This window comes from Formica exsecta, unplaced genomic scaffold (genome assembly GCF_003651465.1).
Source record: "Formica exsecta isolate Colony F162 unplaced genomic scaffold, ASM365146v1 scaffold394, whole genome shotgun sequence".
Lineage (NCBI taxonomy): Eukaryota > Metazoa > Arthropoda > Insecta > Hymenoptera > Formicidae > Formica > Formica exsecta.
Window position 1 is genome coordinate 497,299 of NW_021851177.1, and position 18,680 is coordinate 515,978.

At 38.4% G+C, this 18,680-nt stretch overlaps 1 protein-coding gene across 1 annotated transcript in view; it reads right to left on the minus strand.

Moving 5' to 3' along the window:
* Positions 1-868: 868 nt before the first annotated feature.
* LOC115239753 (chaoptin-like) overlaps positions 869-18,680 on the minus strand; it is an 81,000-nt gene continuing 63,188 nt past the window's right edge. Inside the window, exons 2-5 of the mRNA XM_029814456.1 lie at positions 8,513-8,822; positions 4,829-7,921; positions 3,414-3,757; positions 869-2,917 (exon numbers count right to left, since the gene is read on the minus strand). Coding sequence (XP_029670316.1) covers positions 2,375-2,917; positions 3,414-3,757; positions 4,829-7,921; positions 8,513-8,768 — 4,236 coding nt within the window. The 5' untranslated portion in view covers positions 8,769-8,822 and the 3' untranslated portion in view covers positions 869-2,374. The remainder of the gene's footprint in view (positions 2,918-3,413; positions 3,758-4,828; positions 7,922-8,512; positions 8,823-18,680) is intronic.

An 18,680-nucleotide genomic window follows, 5' to 3' on the forward strand; every position in this document is an offset into this window, starting at 1 on the left:
AAAATCTATATATATTTTTTGAATTTTTTAAATTAATATTTAACGCATTATAGAAATGTTATATTGAAAAGATCATGTAAATCCCTTTTTTTCATTTTATATGGATTATAATATATTCACGATAGGAATATCACATTTGTCGAAATAAAAGAGTTATTAATATCCATATATATATTAATTTGAAAAATATTTATATAAATGTTAAACCTTCCGATAAAAATCTTTCTTGTATATAGCAGTTTTTAATATGTTTTTAATATTCACTTACCTGCCTTGTCACACGGGATCAATCACGATATATGATCAACACAGGATCAAAACAGCTGTAAAACAAACTTGCGTATCGAAGTGTGTATTATTAGAACAGATATCTCCTTGTAATTTCTATAGCTTTTCCTCTGACTTCTTTTTATCAGATCGGAACTGATTGACGCTTAGGGATAGACTCGAGTTAATTACGAAATCTACGTAAACCACGGACGCGTTCTAAGCTGTCCGGTCTAAGCTGCCATTATAATTAATTAATTAGTTGTACGAGATGACTTAACGGATTGCCGGAGATACGCTAGGAAATTCCATTTAACTAGAATAACAGCTTGATCATAAACTAGATACTCTGCGTGTAGTTTTGGCACAAAACGAATAAGTAATCGCGCAATAAAGATGATTAGTGCGCGCGCATACGGAGAGGAGAAAGAAATTAAAGATAATTTTTATAAAACAAATGAAAACTTCTTACTTTTGCCATTATCACTGTTATCCTGTGTTAGCTGTTTCGTAGCAATTAGGGAGCACTGAAATAAAAATTAATTACCGGTTTGTTAATGCGAGTTGGGGAAGTTGCATGAACAATAATAGAAACAATTGATTTACAGCCTTACTTTTATTAACCGAAAGCCTAAACTATAATAAAGAATGCTAATATGTATATATATCTTCTATCTATATACAATAAACCGATTTTTCACGATATTCGATACACAATTAACATTTGGCAACTTGGAATCAATTATTTCTTTCTTTTATTTTTGTTTGGCAGGAATCACACTTAGTTTTCCACAATTCAAGAATTCGAATGTGCTCGTTCGAGTGTCGCAAATCTGCCTCGTAACGTGATATTATCAAAATCGAGGAGGCTAAATCACAATCGTTCGCAAAATCTTCTCTATCGCGATATTTTAAGGACGACGATGTGAGCTTCTTACGCGTTCTTCCTTAATTACGTTAGTGCTGATCATTAGAACTATCGATACGAATAAGTGTAATATTGCTTACGCAGCACTATAAAGATGAATTTCATGGATACATATCTGTATCGTTATGCCGCGATCTGTGTCTTGTGTTATTTACAAAAAAAAAAAAAAAAAAAAAAAACTGGGTCGCGTCATGTACGATACGAATAGACGAGTCTCGGAATTACGAAGGAAATTTCAAACGGCTTAAAAAATCAGTCTTCTCGTACGAGAGATTCGAAGTTTCGAGGGAGAGAGGGTTGATACGTCGTTGTTCGGTTTTCGGTAAAGCAGCGGAATTACTCGCCGTTAACAGTCGGTTTTCATGATACGCGCCGTAAAAAAGATCCTTCTCGTGAAGGATACTCCTCCTGGTAAAAAAAAAAAAAATCTCTTGTGTCGAATTGTTAATTTATCGCACACGTTTGATTCTCTCGCGGGAGGAATCCTCGGATTTCTCACGTTTCCCAGTCTTTTGGCACAAGGTTTAAACGCGCCTAAGTCGCGCATCGACGCTCCTCGCCGATGTATTATAATGAGATTAAGTCGCTCGAAGGCGTTCTCGCAGTAGAAATCGAGCTGTTAATGAAAGCATTGTATTCACGTTCGTTTTTTTTTTTGACACTTTGTTTTGTCGCATTTCTCTCTTCGTACAATGAGCATAGTCACGAGTGTGGTGGCGTGATTTGATGAAATAGTACAAAAATTCCTCTACATTACTGACATATACATATATATCGCTGTCGATTAAAAAAATTTTACCAATCGACGCAGCTCCGTCTTTTGATCATTCGTTAAAAAAAGTCGAATATTATGTGTGTCAGTGTCTTACCTAAATTACGTACGCGAAATAAAAGAAATTACGTCGATCGGCCGTCGTGACGGCCGGAATAAAGTTATCACGATCATCACACATCGTTCCACGATGTAACCGATATAATCGACGGTTTCCCATTTGATTACTCGAAACGATTACGGTGCTAATAGTTGGAAGGCCCGATGCCACACACGGTCGTCTCGTTTCTTGTCACATCTCTCTTCGGCCCGCGCGATTATTAGCTATAGATACTGGTGCAAGTCGACACGGTTTTCATCTCAATGTCATGTTGAGCGGTCTCTTTACGAGACTCCTTCGCCTTTTGCTACGAGCCGAGGGGCGGCGGTCCGATGTTGCTGATGAAACTCGGACACGCATTCTCCGCCCTGTCGCCGCTCTGCAAGGAGAAGTGCCTGTAAGACATGTACTCTGGCGGATTCGAGGACAACGGCTGATCTCGCTTGATCGTCGCGCGTTGCTTCTTCATCTTCATGTAACCCAGAACGGAGATCAGCACCACGAAAACGACGAAGCCCATGCAGCTGCCTACGATCAGGCCTAGTCGTCTCGTGAGAATATTCGCCAGACCGCCCCTATCGCTCACCGTACCGTCGCCCACTATCGAATCGGGCGCGTCCAAAGTTCTGACCTCGGTGCACCGGCTCGTAGGTGAATTCACCATCACGGGCAGCGAGGATCCCTCGATCACGTCGTCGTGTGTAGCGTTCCATTGCCAGGAACCGATGTCCTCCGGGATCGGTGTACCCCAGCTGCCTAAGCCGAGTACGCAAATCAGGTATCGCGTATCGGACGCCAACTTCATCAATCTCACCGAACGTGCCTTTGGATCGAGCAGCTTACCTCGTACCTGAAACGCCGGTGAAAACGGGCATCTCGTCATCAACATGCACGCGGTTTCTTATCCGCCGGGCTTGAATAAATAAGAAACGGCCGTTCGAAATAATACAGCAAATTTTAACCCCAAACATAATTTTCTTATGTGAAAATATATGTGTGCACACAGAAAAATACATACTATATACAAGTAAATATTACTTGTTTCAAGTATTTCATAAGTGTGTACGTAAACCTGGTTCGTTATTTTTGATATTAGGAAATATAACTAAATTATTATATTAAAAAAGAATATAACTGGATAAACTACAAATTTCTAAGATCTCTGCGTGGAGAAAAATTTGGATAATTTCATTAATCATAAATTATATATTTAAAATAATAAGCAGAATCAAATTTTATATGCAACTTACTAGAGAATATTTAACTTCTAAATTGTTATCGCTAAGCAGCCCATATTTTATCGTAAAATTTCGACTTTTCTCGCACAATAATAAAGATCTCCTTACCTCGTCGACATTGTCCAAGGCATGATACGCCACTTGATATCCATGGAGGCCGGAATGATTTCTGCTTTGCCACGATACCAGAACGGAAAAGGGCTGGATGTCCTGAATTGCGAGTTTCAGGACCAGCGGAGCGGAACAGAAGGCGTGGGGGTCAAGATCGAGGAAGACGAGACCCCGTAGCTCGGGTGGCTGCTCGCATCTTAACAAACCGCCCTCGACGTCACCGACTCCGACGCCATTTCTTCCGCGGCTACGACCACCACCTACCCCACTCACCAATTTCTGATGATCCCTTAACCATTCCCACAACTCTTGCGATTCGCAGCCACAGTGTAAGGGGTTCTCTGTTAATAAGATCATTTCGCTTTTATTGTGTGCGATATTGTATTCGTCAAGACTGAATGAAAAAACGAATTTGCTAAGTGTATACACTCACAAAAAGCTCGTTAATTATTAATTAAGCTCGATAATTACTTATAACAAAATCGATAATAATTCTTTGATACTGAAAGTATATTTGAATATATGAGAGATGGTAGATTATTTTGCAATATATGTATTTGATATTTTTTTTTTTATACTAATGCATATGTAAAAATATGCACGTTCGAGAGAATCAAACAAGTTGTTATTAATTTATAATATCAGTTAAAAAAAATATTTACAAAAAAAGCTTTTTTTATATATTATAAGAAGAATTTTCTGTACATTGCTATTCTATTTAACTATGATATAAAGCGGAATGTGGTACTCTTTAGCTTGTTTCACTGGAAATTTAATCCATAATTAAAACCTCATATATGTATAATAAATATAAATATAAATGTACTGCAACTGATTAAAATTAATTACAAATCTTATGCATCAGCTATTAAATCAACAATTAAAATTTATAATTCCAGTTCTCTCAATACTTAATAATTTGCATAAAATATATCTGCGCGATTCATGAATAAATGAATTAAATGGTATTTTATCATCATGTCGGGATTACATTTCAAGTTTTTTCGTAAATTTTGTAAAAGAAAGAATATATTTTCTTTTACTGTGATATATTTTAAACAAGTTTCCGAGAAATATTAAGACGCGAGAGATTAGTTTACGGATACCATTAAAAGTCAAAATTAGAGTTATGCGAACTTGTTTGATTGTTCTAGTAATGAATATTGATTCGAGATATGGCAATAAGTGACCGGCGATATGATTGGTTTTCGAGTAGTAGTAACTTCGTTTGGATCGATAGTCGTCGTATGTGCAAGAAAACTCTCTCTCTCTCTCTCTCTCTCTCATTCTCTTTGCCTTTGTTCGCTTGTATTCGAATTCAGCAGCTTTTATCGTTGCTCTCAAGAAAAAAGGCAAGCGTTCATGCAAGTACGAAATTAATTATAAATACTAGACGTATCTTAGCAGCTCACCTTCAGCCCGCAGGCTTCTTATTTGCGTTTCGAGTGGCCTAAAAGCGTTCAGTGGCAAATTCTCCAAGTAATTTCTACTCAAGTCAAGTAGACGTAGCTTCTTCAGGGGTCTAAATGCCTCGCTGGAAATGGCGTTTATCCAGTTACCGTAAAGATGCAGCTCGACCAAGCTAATTAAATTCTTGAACGTCACTTTGCCGACAATGCCGATCTGATTGTAGGACAGGTCCAATATTTGAAGTGATTTGAGATCTTCCGGGAACTCCTCGAGCTCTTTCAGACGGTTATGCGTTAAATTGAGTATGCGCAAGTGTTCCATACCCTGAAGCCTCTCCTTTGGCAGGATCTCTAGACTGTTCATGCCGAGATGGAGAGTGAGTAGATTCGGCAGGCTTCGAAAAGCGCCCGGCGATACTCGAAGAATGCAATTCTGGCCTAGATAAAGATGCAGTAATGCCGGGAAGGCCTCGAAATCTTGCGAGGTTACTATACTGAGATTTGTGCCGGATATGTGCACCTCCTGGAGAATAGGATACATGGCCTCCGACGGCAGATCGTGGATTCTGTTTAAAGGATTCCGGGTGAGATTTAACCATGAAAGACCGGGAAGATTCTGACCCGAAAGAGCCACCGCGGGTATTTGCCGAAATTTATTTTCCGATAGATCGACTCTTCGCAACAAAGACGAATGCGAGAAGAAATTCGCCGGTAGCGCATTCAAATTATTGTGACTAAGATCCACGGATATCAAACGTGATAAATTGGCCATCGCAAAGCCAGACATTGTTTCAATTTTGTTGTGGCTCAGATCCAGCTCTCTCAGATGCTTTAGGCTGGCGAAACTAGCTACATCGACGGTGATGATTTCGTTGGTGGACAGTGTGAGAATTTCGAGATTAAGGGCACTCGATAGCGCCGAGTACGGGATGTCTTGGAATCGATTGTGATCCAGACGTATTTCTCGCAACGATAGCAATTTGTCAAAGATGCCCGGCGGCAGAGTACGTAGACGATTACGATTTAAATGTAAACGCGCGAGATTCAGATTCAGCAGAAAGATAATCTCCGGCAGCTGGCTTATTTGCGAATCGTCCAGTAATAACTCTTGTAGAGCCGGCAGCCCGTTGAAACACTGTTCCGTTATCTGACTGAAATTATTGCCGGATGCCGCCAGTGTTCGAAGACTGGGAATGTGCAAATGCAGTAGTGCTAACTCTGTGAGAAAATTATCGTCCAAATTAAGATCGAACAAGTTATTGAGTCCGCGAAAGGCACCATTCTCTATCATGGTTATTGAGCAGTTCTTCAAATTCAACGTTCTGATTGGCAAGTCCTCTTGAAAAATTGCATCTTGTAAAATGGTGAGATAATTGTTCGCCAGATCCAGTACCCTCAGTTTCTTGAGCGCCGTCAACGCGTAAGGATCGAGTCGTTTCAAGCCGTTATTCTGTAGATATAGTTCCTCGAGCTCATGCAGTTCCGAGAACGTCCTCGCCGTTACGTGACTCAGCTTGTTCATGCTAAGCTCGAGAAATTTCAAAGCCTGCATCGGTTGAAAGGCAGCGTCCTCGATTCTGGATATAGAATTGTTCGTCAGATAAAGACGCTCCACTAAAAGGAGATCTCGGAAGAGAGGCGCTTGCAGATGTGTCAACTTGTTGTGACCAAGCCACATGATTCTGACGGACGCTTGGCCGCGCAGAGAGTCGTTATGCAGAACCGCCAGGCCATTACTGTCCAACTGAATGGACACCAAAGAGCTTCCGCCGGAAGATGACTCCGAGGCGGATAGCTGAAAGACGTCTCCGAGCATAGTCAATTGATTGCCCTGTAGATTAACGTGCTGTAGACTATTCAGCGTTCTTAGCGCGCCCGTCTCCATGGAGGTGATGGCGTTGTTTTGTAAATGGAGCTCGAGGAGCGCCGGAAGCGGTGTGAAAACGCCACGCTTCACTTCCGTTATATGATTATCCTGTAACCGCAGCTCGCGCAGCTGATGCAGCTTGACAAAGGTGCCCGGTTGTAACTCGCGGATCTTGTTACCATCCAGAGAGAGCGACGAGAGGTTCTCGCAGTGCTCGAGGAATTCCCGCGGCACCTTCTCGATGTAGTTATTACTCAGATGCAATTGGGCCAGCTGCGTGAGACTCGTGAGACCCTTGGCGTCGATCCTTCGGATGGCGTTCTGCTGTAGATATACCACTGCAAGACTGACGCTGCCGGCGAACGCATCTCCCGGGATCTCAAGGATATTGTTTTCCGCCAGATAAAGTTCCCTCAGCTCGGGTAGCCTCGCAAACACACCGCCGATGTAGTGAATGTGGTTATGGCTGAGCTCGATCGTGCGCAGCCGTTCGTTCCCCTTAAATGTTGCCACGTCGAGGAAAACGATTTTATTGTGACTCAAGTCGATCGATTCTAGATCCTTCAACGATACGAAGGCGTCCTTGTGAATGCTCTCGATGGAGTTGTAGTAGAGAGATAAAGTGTGAAGGATCGGACAGGGTCTGAAGCAGTCTTCGGCCAGTTTCTCGAAATTGTTGCTGCTCAGATCGAGGATGAGGAGGGAGCTAAGAAGGCTGTACCCGTCGTCGGGTAGTTCCGATATCTCGTTCCACGCAAGCCTGAGCGAAGCCAGGCTCTCGAGTCTTCTCATGGGAGCCATTGGAAACAGCTTCAGCTTGTTTTCGGCTAGATCCAGATCGCTGAGACTGTCTTCGAGACCCGCAAACGCGTATTCGGAAATTTTCGATATTTGATTACCCTTCAGGGTCAATTTCATTAGCTTCAAGCCGTAAAAGCAGTAGGACGAAAGATCCTGTATCAAATTCGTTTCGAGATCTAGAGCAGCAAGTTTCCGTAAGTCGGCCAATGACTTTTGAGGCACGTGAGGTAAGCGACCGGAAACTAGTGCCAAAGATTCCAGGCTATCCTTCAGATTCGTGAAGGCGCCCTCGCTTATTTCCCGTAAGGATGAATGTGATATTTGAAGATGCCTGATTTGCGATCCGAGCGGAAAAGCGTCTTCTCTCAGTTCCTCGATGCTCTTGTCAAGCTCGTAAACGCTCAACGACTGTACCATCGTGCCCGTACCTGAAAATGGTCATAAAGGGCACGACCATTAATTTGAGATTATAACATGAACTTTGAATTTGACAGCAGTGGCTAATTGCACATTTCATTAGTTTCATGAGACGCGTTGAAGAAAATAGTTTTCCCTTAACCGCGTTGTTTACTTTACATTAAAACTGCATGAAAATGTCGTAAAAAAAAAAAAAAAAAAATGGACGCGCATTTTTCATGTAAATGTTTCGATATTAAATGAGGTGTGACGAGCAAATTTAATAGCGCGTAATCGATGCAGCCGATGTTTTTACGGATATTGCTAAACGTATTTTCAATCGCATATTTTTAATTTAATTTATATTAAAAAAGTTATTTTGTAGCAATTGTGCGATATTAAAATATGTATTTTGAGACCAATTTAATTTTATATCTCGAATATATTTTTTTTTTACTTTTTTTCTTTTGTACTTTAATATAGAAAAATATTTCAAAACTCGTATGACTGCAAGTATATTGTACATTTATTGTTATGTACGAATTCTCGGCGTGTGCCTTATTGTTTTAAATATACTTAACGAGACTAAAATTTCTTGATTCTTAAATACTGCTTATACTTACCGCTTATACTTAGCACGCTTTGTAATGTGATTCTTAGAGTTTCTTCCGTAGCGCCAGCGCATTCTAGAAAGAGACCGTCTTCGAAGTTATAGCAAGGACAGCCCGGAATTGTCTCCGATGGCGGACATTCGGCTATCTGAGCTAAGGCTTTAAATGTAACAAAATTCTGTATTAACAGAATTTGAAGGACCATTCTCGCGATCCACCGATTTACAGCGCGAGAATGATCTCTCCGTCGTTGCGGATCTCGCGTCATCGTATCGTCACATCCGTAATCTCGTTTCCCTCCTGACAGATTGCAAGGAGCTTCCTGAAATTAAATAAAATTATGAAAAAAATGAAATAAGCGAATTTGCGATATTGCATTCAATATATGTAGCTCGATAAAGTTTTTTCTAACACGTTTACTATTTAATAACGTAATCGCAGTTTTCTACAAATTGGAAATTAGAACATTGTAATTTATTTGATTTTCATTGTGTATTATAGGAGGTTTTCATAAACACATATCTCATAAGAAAACTGTATCAGTAATTTTTTCTCGTTTATTTTATAGATGTTACGAGTTTCACTCTCCTTTTAAATTAATCAAAATTATATTTTTTATCAGTTACAGTTATTTCATTTTTATAGTCGTATAAAATAATAAATTAAAGCGTTATAGCTTTTGTTAAAATTTTTCCTATTTCGCTGACAAATATTTACGGCTGCCTTTGCCATGAGAGATTCTTGTCTGAATAAATCCACGAGTAAAGTTAAACTTCGTCTACCAGACACTATGCAGCGCATGTTGAAGCATGTTTACGAAAAAGTACGGCTAACCTCTCAGAATAGTGCGAATAGCTTCCTTGAATAACAAAGAGTCCACGTCTCGCTAAGACAGAGTTGCATACGAATATACGAGGACATAAAAATTATTTAACTCTAGTATAAGAAAAAATTGTTTGGAGTTTCGTGAGACACAATTTTTTCGGTAGCGAAGAAAGTTTCTCTCTCTTTTGTTAGAACAATTTTTATATAATATTTTTATATAATATATTTCTGTATATATATGTATATTAATGTATATTATAAAAATATACATTGAAGATAAAAAACCTGGACCTTATAATACATAAAAGCCTCATAACAGAAAAAATCTCTAGCGTGTACAATTGCTGATAATGAATTTAACATGATGAACTTATATATGTATAAGTATGATGTTTTTAATTTGAAACGATCTATCACAAGAGAATATTATTAAAGTAGTCATCGGTGGCAATGCCGTTTGTCAATCGTGCTAATAAATTCTTATCTCTTTCGTTTTGATATGCTTCATGAATTATCACGTATGAAGCGCGTTTCCTCAGTATAATAATATTTTTTGCTCAATGAATATTAAGTTTTGATTTCCTAATATTTAAGAGAAAATATATCAAAATTACACAACTGTATACTTATTGTAAAAATATTATATAATAAATGCGGCTTCTTATAGCTTTAAATATGATACATACATATGTCATGCAGGAAAAGCAAACATATACAAAGTTCTTTACGCGTAATCGAGCGACGGTAATAGTCGGTTCAAAAATCTGTATCACAAAGACGTCTAGACCGAATCGATTTTTCGCAGTACCAAGCCGCGATATCGGGCCATTCACGCTCAACTGAATCGACGAATGCGTCTTCCTTCTGACCCCGCTGGAGAATCGCGGCATGAGAAGCCTCAATAGCGGCACATCATTCTCATCTATGATACATTTACATTTGCGCTTCCGTAGAGCGACGATATCGTATACCGCCTTTACGATCGGGCGATAAAACACACAGCAGCGTTTCACGAGACGTGAGTGAGCCAAAGGCTTTGAATTCGAATCCAGCAAGGCGCGAGTGCGTGCCTTCCCGGGGAGCACTAGGAGGAGATCCTTGAAAGGATCTTTCACCAAATACGATTAACGAACTCTCAAAAGAACTTGATGCGCGAATTAGACCGATCGCGCCTTATATAATCCAGTTATGTACAACCTAGATCCGCTGGAAAATATCGTAGAAATTTCTTTTATCAGCTCGGTATTCATTTCAAAGGAGATATTTCCAATTTCTTCATAGAATCTTTTTCTTGGCGAATAAAACATGTTGCATTGAAACATTAAAATACAAGCAAACAAATAGCAATTCCGTTACACACATAAAAGTATGCACATTAACGCGTAAAGGCATTGTGACAGCAAGGTAAATGAATTTCCGACTTGGAGGGTAAATTGTATCGGATCTCTTCTCTGTTTGCTATTGAGCGAAGGAGTCAACGTACTCCGATTATTTCGCAGCGAGCGATTAAGGGCGGATTCACTTGGAATTCAAGAAACGTTTTCAATTTAAACATTAATCTTCGTAGAGAGAAATGCCAGTTCAGCATTATATCGGAATCCCAAAGCTATCTTTCTCCTTAAGTATTTCGATCGAGTGACTGGGCAAACTTGGCGCGCCCGATATATGTATATATCGGTTCTTCTATTCGCTCTACTGATCTCGAGGAATATGTTGTTCGTAGGACATACACCGCATTCCTGGCACGATCGCCATAAATGCTCCGTGCTCCAGGAATCTGGTGTACTCCGCGCCATTAGTAAACTAAGATATCGCGGTTACGTGAAGCTCTTCGATTTGGATTATTGGCACCTGGTATTGATAGAATTAAGCCGCGGCGACAAATGGATTAGCGGACGATCAATTTTAGCAACGATGGATGGCACTTGACACGTAACGGCATTTATGGAGATGAATGTTCAGTGCTCTGTCATTGTTACCATCCCGGTCACAAGACTGAGATATAATTGATGCAAAATTCCAATTATATATAATTATTGATATTTGTCTTTATTTCGCACACGTATATTCTTATATCGATGTTTTAAAAATGTTTTATCTTGCTAAGACAACACAAAAAAAAAAAAATTTCTTTATCTCGTATGTTCGCCAATTATCGATTAGCACCTTTGAAGATTTTATTAAAAGATATCAATGTGCGCGAAGAAAAAGTTTGTCTAATCGGACGAGAGGTTCAAAGCACGCTTTTCTGTGAAATCGACGCGGTAAAGGATTATAACTTGTGAAAAGAAGAAAGTAGTTGGGAATTCAGTGGAAAATGCGCTTTACGAGACATACATCGTTTCGATCCAAGTGTACGGTTATATACATACTTCTCGAGAGCGTACTCAGTGCTTCATGCAACACCACCGGTAATAAAGCGCGAAAACGTTTCTCCGCCTTGTTTTAACGCGATGAAAACAGTCGGCGAGCACTTCTGCCTGAGGAAAAACGAAACGTGTCTCTTTCAGCGCGTCCATTTCCTCGTCAGAACCTCTCGCCTTTCTCGAAAGAAATTTCAGCAATGGAATTAAAAGGTTTACGCGTACTAAAAACGTCTCTCTTTTTCGTCTCTTCCTGATTTCTTTTGTTAAATTATTTATTTGCCACTCTGTCACGTTTGACAGAGAATGACATGAACGAACATTTCCGATAAACATATAAATGCATTGTACATGCGTATATATTCGGATGTACGAGATACAGAATATAAATGTTTGAAAAATAATTTTTTTAAATAACTTTGTTAAAGATTAAACTCACATGAAAATTTTGTGAAATATTATATCCGCTATAAAAAAAAAAAAAAAAAAAATCACGATAACAACGTAGTTATTTATATTTTTACTTTTTAAGCAACTAAACTTTTTTATTATAATATATAAATATTTTTTCCACAAATATTAATTCTAAATTTAAAATTTTCATAATTAAAATTTTTTGTTAAAGAGGATATTGTTCATAAATGATATTATATATCGTAATAATCTAAAATTTTGCATGTAATTTACAATGTTTGAATAATTCATTCCATCGCCATGCTGCCATTTGTCAAGCACAGTCAACAGTTTCTGAATTTCGTAATTTACATCAAATCGATTTAGAAACAACACGTTGTAATTTCGAAACTACTGTTTTGACAAGGTAATGGTGTCTTGCTTTCCTTGTAGCCAGGCATTTATACAACACGACTTGTGAACTTCACGGTTCAATTAGCAGTCGCTCTTTTCGATACACCGCTGTGTCAACAACATGTATGCACATGCATATTAATTACTTGACGAAGAGCTTTGATATCCTGTAGTTACACTATATGATCAATTACTGTGAGGCTTGCTCTCATTAGTAATATGCTGATGTAATGTAACTACTAGAATAAACTTTGAATAAGAAAATCATTGCATTGATTTGCGTATANNNNTATATATAAATAAATTTATTCCAAACTTATTTAGTTTATTCCAAATAATTCATACATTTTGTAATTTATTTAATAAGTTTTAGATATTCGAGCAATGTGCCGCGTCGCGATATTAATTCAAATGTTTATGATTCTCTGTTTCTACGTCATTTAAGGCAGGGGATGATTAATTTTCTGCACACTCCGGCAGCGTCAGTCGAAACTGAATTCAGCATTGTTTTTACGGCTTATAACGGCTATTGTATCGCGCTTCCCGTCGTAAACCGCGCATAATTTCAAGAATACGCCACTATGGTTGCCGTATATAAAACCACGGTATACGATATGTAGATAGGCAGTATCGTAAAACCGGTGTACTAGTATTCGCGATACGCTTCTTCCTCGCGAATCCTGTGACTGCGCCTTGAAAGATTACCTATCCCTTCCTGCAGTACCTTCCCCTATGTGCGGCACGACTTATCCGGAACGCCACGCGGTATTTTGTGCACTCGCGAAACTTGTTCGCCACATATTACATTTGACGGTTAAATGTACCGTGAATTCAGTTCGTTTATCAAAGCGTTCAAAACGATTTGATTGTAAATCGTGCACGCAAAATTCTCTTTGGAGGATCATCTGTCATGTAACTATATGTGCGTGTACGTATACACATACAAGCGTTTCTCATTTTCTTAATATCGAAATTGGAGATTAAATAAAACGTATTGGACAAAAGTAATATAACGCGTGAAAGAACACGGAACGACAATAGAAAATAATAAAATTAATAAGCGATATCGGAAATAAATTATCTGATGGATAAATTTATTGGATGACTACATCGCGACAACTGCTTATCCGATCGGAATTGTGATAGAAATCTATGTAATAGTGCGTAGGCACGAATAGCGCTTTACACGGGGTATTAAGGTCAGACGGGCACGTTTGCTGGGACAATGCGATAACAACCCTCATTAAGTTTGATTAGCACTAACACAATCATTCTGGCAGTTAAATTCACTATGTATACATCATTAGATTTGCCTTAATTGCAATCATGTTTTCATTGTAGTGCAATTATGATTTAATTTTCCCCAGTATTAACTTTTAACGTCGCCCTTCGATTAATTAATTTTTATTCCGCCGTTCAATTGCATCTTTTTTACTATAATATTCATTTTTTATTAATTAAATCTCCATATAATATAACCGTATATTGTTTACTATAATATTTCTAAAAAAAACATGTATAAAGAATTATTTTTAAAAAAATTAATAAATTCAGAAAATTTAATAAAAACTTGAAATCTATTGTGGCATAAATAATCAAGGCAAACGTGCAATCAGTTCAATCACTGAAATCGCGTATGTAAAAAAGATTTATTTTTATTACCAAAAGCAAAAACCCAAATAAAATAAAAAAAATATGACTAATGTTGATATAGTGAAAAAAACGAAGTATCGATATATGCAAAATTTACCGTTAGCTACATAATTTTCTATGAAATAATTTTCTTAAAAGAGAGAGCAGAAGAACGAGAGAGAAAGAAAGAAAATTTTCTTAGAATGGTTTCAATTTTATATTTTCTTGTTCATAATGATACTGAATTTATACCGATAATAGAGTATGACTCTTTATTCAAGTATGTTTTCTTTGTGCATGATGAATGATAAGGGGCAGCATTGCCTCAGGGATGTTACATAGAATATCTTTTCAGTCACTGTAACAGAAAACTTGTTCGTATCTCAATATATTTTACATACTTTATATATCACACACATATTTATCTATGGGAAATATTATCTTGAAATAAATTTAATTATGAGAAAAAGCAATCATACACATACACACACACAAATTTAATCTAACGTTATCTTCTTTATCATTTATACATTTATAAATAAATCTTATTCAAAAAATCACTAACAATTAAAGATTTCAATCGGCGTTTACAAGAATTTATCAATAAATCCTACTAAAAGTAATTGCGTAATTAATGTCAGATTAAACAAGAATTTAAAGGGATGAATATAAGAATATATATATATCTGTCAGAATCACTCGTCGGATATGAATACAGTTTAAAATAAAGAAACTATTTAGTTGAAGCGCACATCACGTTTATTTTGTCAGACGGACTTTCTTTAAAATGGTTGATCTCCCTGCAAGATCTCTTTCGCTCACAGAATCCGACTGCTTGCGGATATTGCTTCTCTGTGCATCGCCTTTTAACCGGTTTACCTTGTTCCTTCGCGAGAGGAAAGCAAAGCCGGGTTTGCTAGCATCGAAGAAGCTACCAATTTCCGCTGCGCCTATCCTCTTTCCAAGGTTTTCACTTCGAGGATCTCTGTTAGAAGTGGCTGCGAAGAATCTCTGAAACTGGTCGGTTAAGTGAATTCGAGGTGTCCTGATTCGGATTACCACCTTCCAATTTTGCCGTCTTCGATAGTTAACGGGAGCACGAATTCGCTTTAGATCTAGGACCGCGATCGCCCCGAGATTTGCGTGATTCGAGAAAGGCAGAGTCTATCTAACTTTGCATTATCAGCCAGACTTACGCGGTTTGATCTTGAAAAGAAGATCGCGCATTCGCGGAGGATTCCTTCTAGAGCTTCCCTTCTGCCGGTACACTCGATCGCTCTAGAATCGAAAGCACTTATCCTTTCATGAATAATTTGTGTTTTGAGATAATGGAATCCCGCCAAGTACTTTGCGCATAAAATGCTCTATTTTAATAGAATATTTTGTAATATTGCTTTTTGTGATTTTATAGTGTTATGTAGTCGAATTTGTCATAAATGTTTTATCGTATTTTTTTATTATCGTATCACGACACGAAAATTAATCAGATTATTGTAACTATTTGATATATATATATGCATTGATTATACACTCATGAAAATAACGTGTATATATTTATAATTATTATAAATAAATTGCGTTAATTTCAGTTATTAGACAAATCACTATAATCATTAGTGTAATCCTTATATTAAGGATTAGCGTCAAGTAATATAGTTGGGACAAACTTTAGAAGTTTAGATGCGGCTTTCAAGCTGACGCGAACATCGCCGAGGCAACGTCTTACGTTACATATTCACATCGTAGGCGTAGCTTTAAACAAGTTCTGATCTGTTCGCTCCGAAATTATGCGAAAATGTGTTACGATATTCTGCGCATGACTCAATATATAAGTTCACACATTATACGAGGCGACGTCGAATTTTGACGATCTTTGTTAGCGATTATTTACTGTCTATAAATATTTTCCAATAATGTGAGAGAGTGTGATAATAGACGTTTATTTTTAATCATGCGTGCGAATAAAAATGTCCGCTAAAACAATATGTGATAGTTGAGTTATTTTTTTGATACGGAAAGATAATAAAAGTCACTGCATAAAACTTGGCTTGGGGAAATTCCTGCCGGTCGAATTAATCGAGACGAGAATACGTTTCTCTTGTTTCTTCTACCCGAGAACGCGGCATTCGTCTGGAATACTTCGATTTAAAGGACCCCAGACGAGTGTAAACGTGATTTGAATATTTCAAGCGTCAATAGCAAGGGCCGAGAAGTTTTCAACGTATCTGACATACCATGAATTATTTTCGGCATCGTTGAGTCTATTGAAATAATCTGAATTCGAATTTACATAACTGGAATATTTGTCAAATTTCATTTTGCGCAAATATACTGTGATAACTGATCGTAATAAATAATTGCAATGATTGTAATGATTGTAATTTTCGTACATTTCGTCTACAAAATTTCGTACACTTATTATACAGAAATTTATTTATTTGAGATTTTTTATGGCGAGATCCGTTTATGACATCGTCTCTCTGTCTCTCTTTCTCTCTTTTTACGATTGCGCGTTAGTAATAGAACTAGTTCCGGAAATATATAAGTTTCGCGCATACAGAACAGAAAGCCATTCGATATCCGCTGTGCAGTTTGACAGAGTCAACGTTAGGAGACGTAGCCGTTCGGCGGTAAATCGATTCTGCCATCGCGTCGAATAGCAAGTATGTTCATTATGTCACATGAGCTCGGGGCAATGCGTCGTAACTCCCGGACAGAGACGATCAGTTCTTGCGGAAACAAATGTGAGATATTCCAGCGAGAAGCGAGAGCCTCGATCAACGAAACTGCTACGTCTCGGGCATTCGATGCGCTGCAAAGGGGAGAGCACGGGACGGACAGGAGAGGACGAGTAAGATGGCGAAGACCCCGGGTCCTCTCTCCTCAGGATTCCGCGAGTATTGGCACATACGTAATCTCCTTTCGGCCTCGTTTCCGGAAATCGCTGATCTTCCAGGGAGCATTCCTTCCTACGTTCCGGTCGCCTAACCCGGCGACGGTGATCCTTACGTGGAATAGTTTCGCGACGCTCCGGCGAGATAGCTCCCGAAAATTTACTGCCCTCGTCGTACGTGCAGTAACTTAGGGGAAGGTCTAGGAAGACACATTCACAGGGGAAACGCGGGAGTGGAAGCGGGGAAACATACTCCCCGTCGCGTCGATTTAAAGTTGAAGAGTCCCCTCTCGATTCCGGGGCGATGACTCTTCCCGGAATTCCAGGCGAGGTGTCGTTTCTCTTTATCGTATCCATCCGCAGATATAAATGCGCGTCTTGTAGTTTACACGTGTAAATGTAAAAACAAGCACAAGCATCGGCCTGTCATGCATTTGACGGGAATATGTTCTAAGCTTCTTCAGTGCTGCTTCAGAGAAAGATCAAAAATATTTCACAAATTTTAAATAATTATTATATTATTCTGATATATGTCAGATTCCATCTTTATTCTATTCGCGGCAGTGATTATTCGCAATTCTTCATTTATTTATGCGCTTTGCTGTCACTTTTGGCAATATTTTTTTTATTTTTAATAAGAAAATAATCATAAAAGAGACGGAGTAAAACCAAACATGCAAAATATAAAGAATTCGAAAAATATAGAACAAAATATTTATATTAATTTTCCATAACTAATAATGATATCGTCGATTTGCAAATGCGACGATCTTTCGTACAATTGCCCGATAAAGTATTAATAAATTTTCCAAGGATTTTTCAAAAGCATAAAAAGTGAACTGACGTGTGGATTTATCCCGTGTAAGCTTCCAAAAGCTTCATCCGACGTAACACCGATAACTTGCGCGCTACAGGATGAATCTATCACGATACGTGCGTGCCCGTACATACTTTCGCGCTCGAAAATCGCTAGCGAGGTGAGAGTGATTTCTACATCGATGAACGAAAGTAGCAGACTGCACCTCTCTAACTGCCGATCGGACGGTGTCTAGAACCTCGGGCAAAGCGGGGTTACTCGAGCAAGATTACGCCCGAATGACTATCGGCTTGTGATAAATTCTCGCGAGTTTAAAGGATGCCGTAATGGATTCGGGTTATATATCTTCCCGGGTTCTCTGAGACCCGGGAAAGAGAGCAAAGTGCCGTGTGCGCGAGTAGAACGAATCGCCGTAGCGTATCGTGTCATGTCAGACGATTCTCGATTCCGGATATTTCGCGGTACGCGAAACCAGGCGAAATTTTTGCGACATTCGCTCGAGAGCGAAATTTGCTCGGGCACGCCGTTCGATTATCGCTAGTTCAAAAGTGTTCTTTTGCAGAGAACTTTTCAAAACCTCGTTCCCCGCGGAGTTGAAAGGGTCTTTCTTGGCGACCGCGCGAAAGAGCTGCATAGCGATAGTGTTAAATGGAACGTATCACAGCTCTTTTCGTTATTACACGGAGTTAGCGAGAGTTACGTCATAATGTGTAGAGAAAAATACTTTGCAGAATGTATATTTTAAACTTTATCACTAGATAAAATAGATATAAAAAATATAAAATTATATATATGTATTTGTAATATTATGCGACGCTACACGTTAATGAAACTATAAAAGAT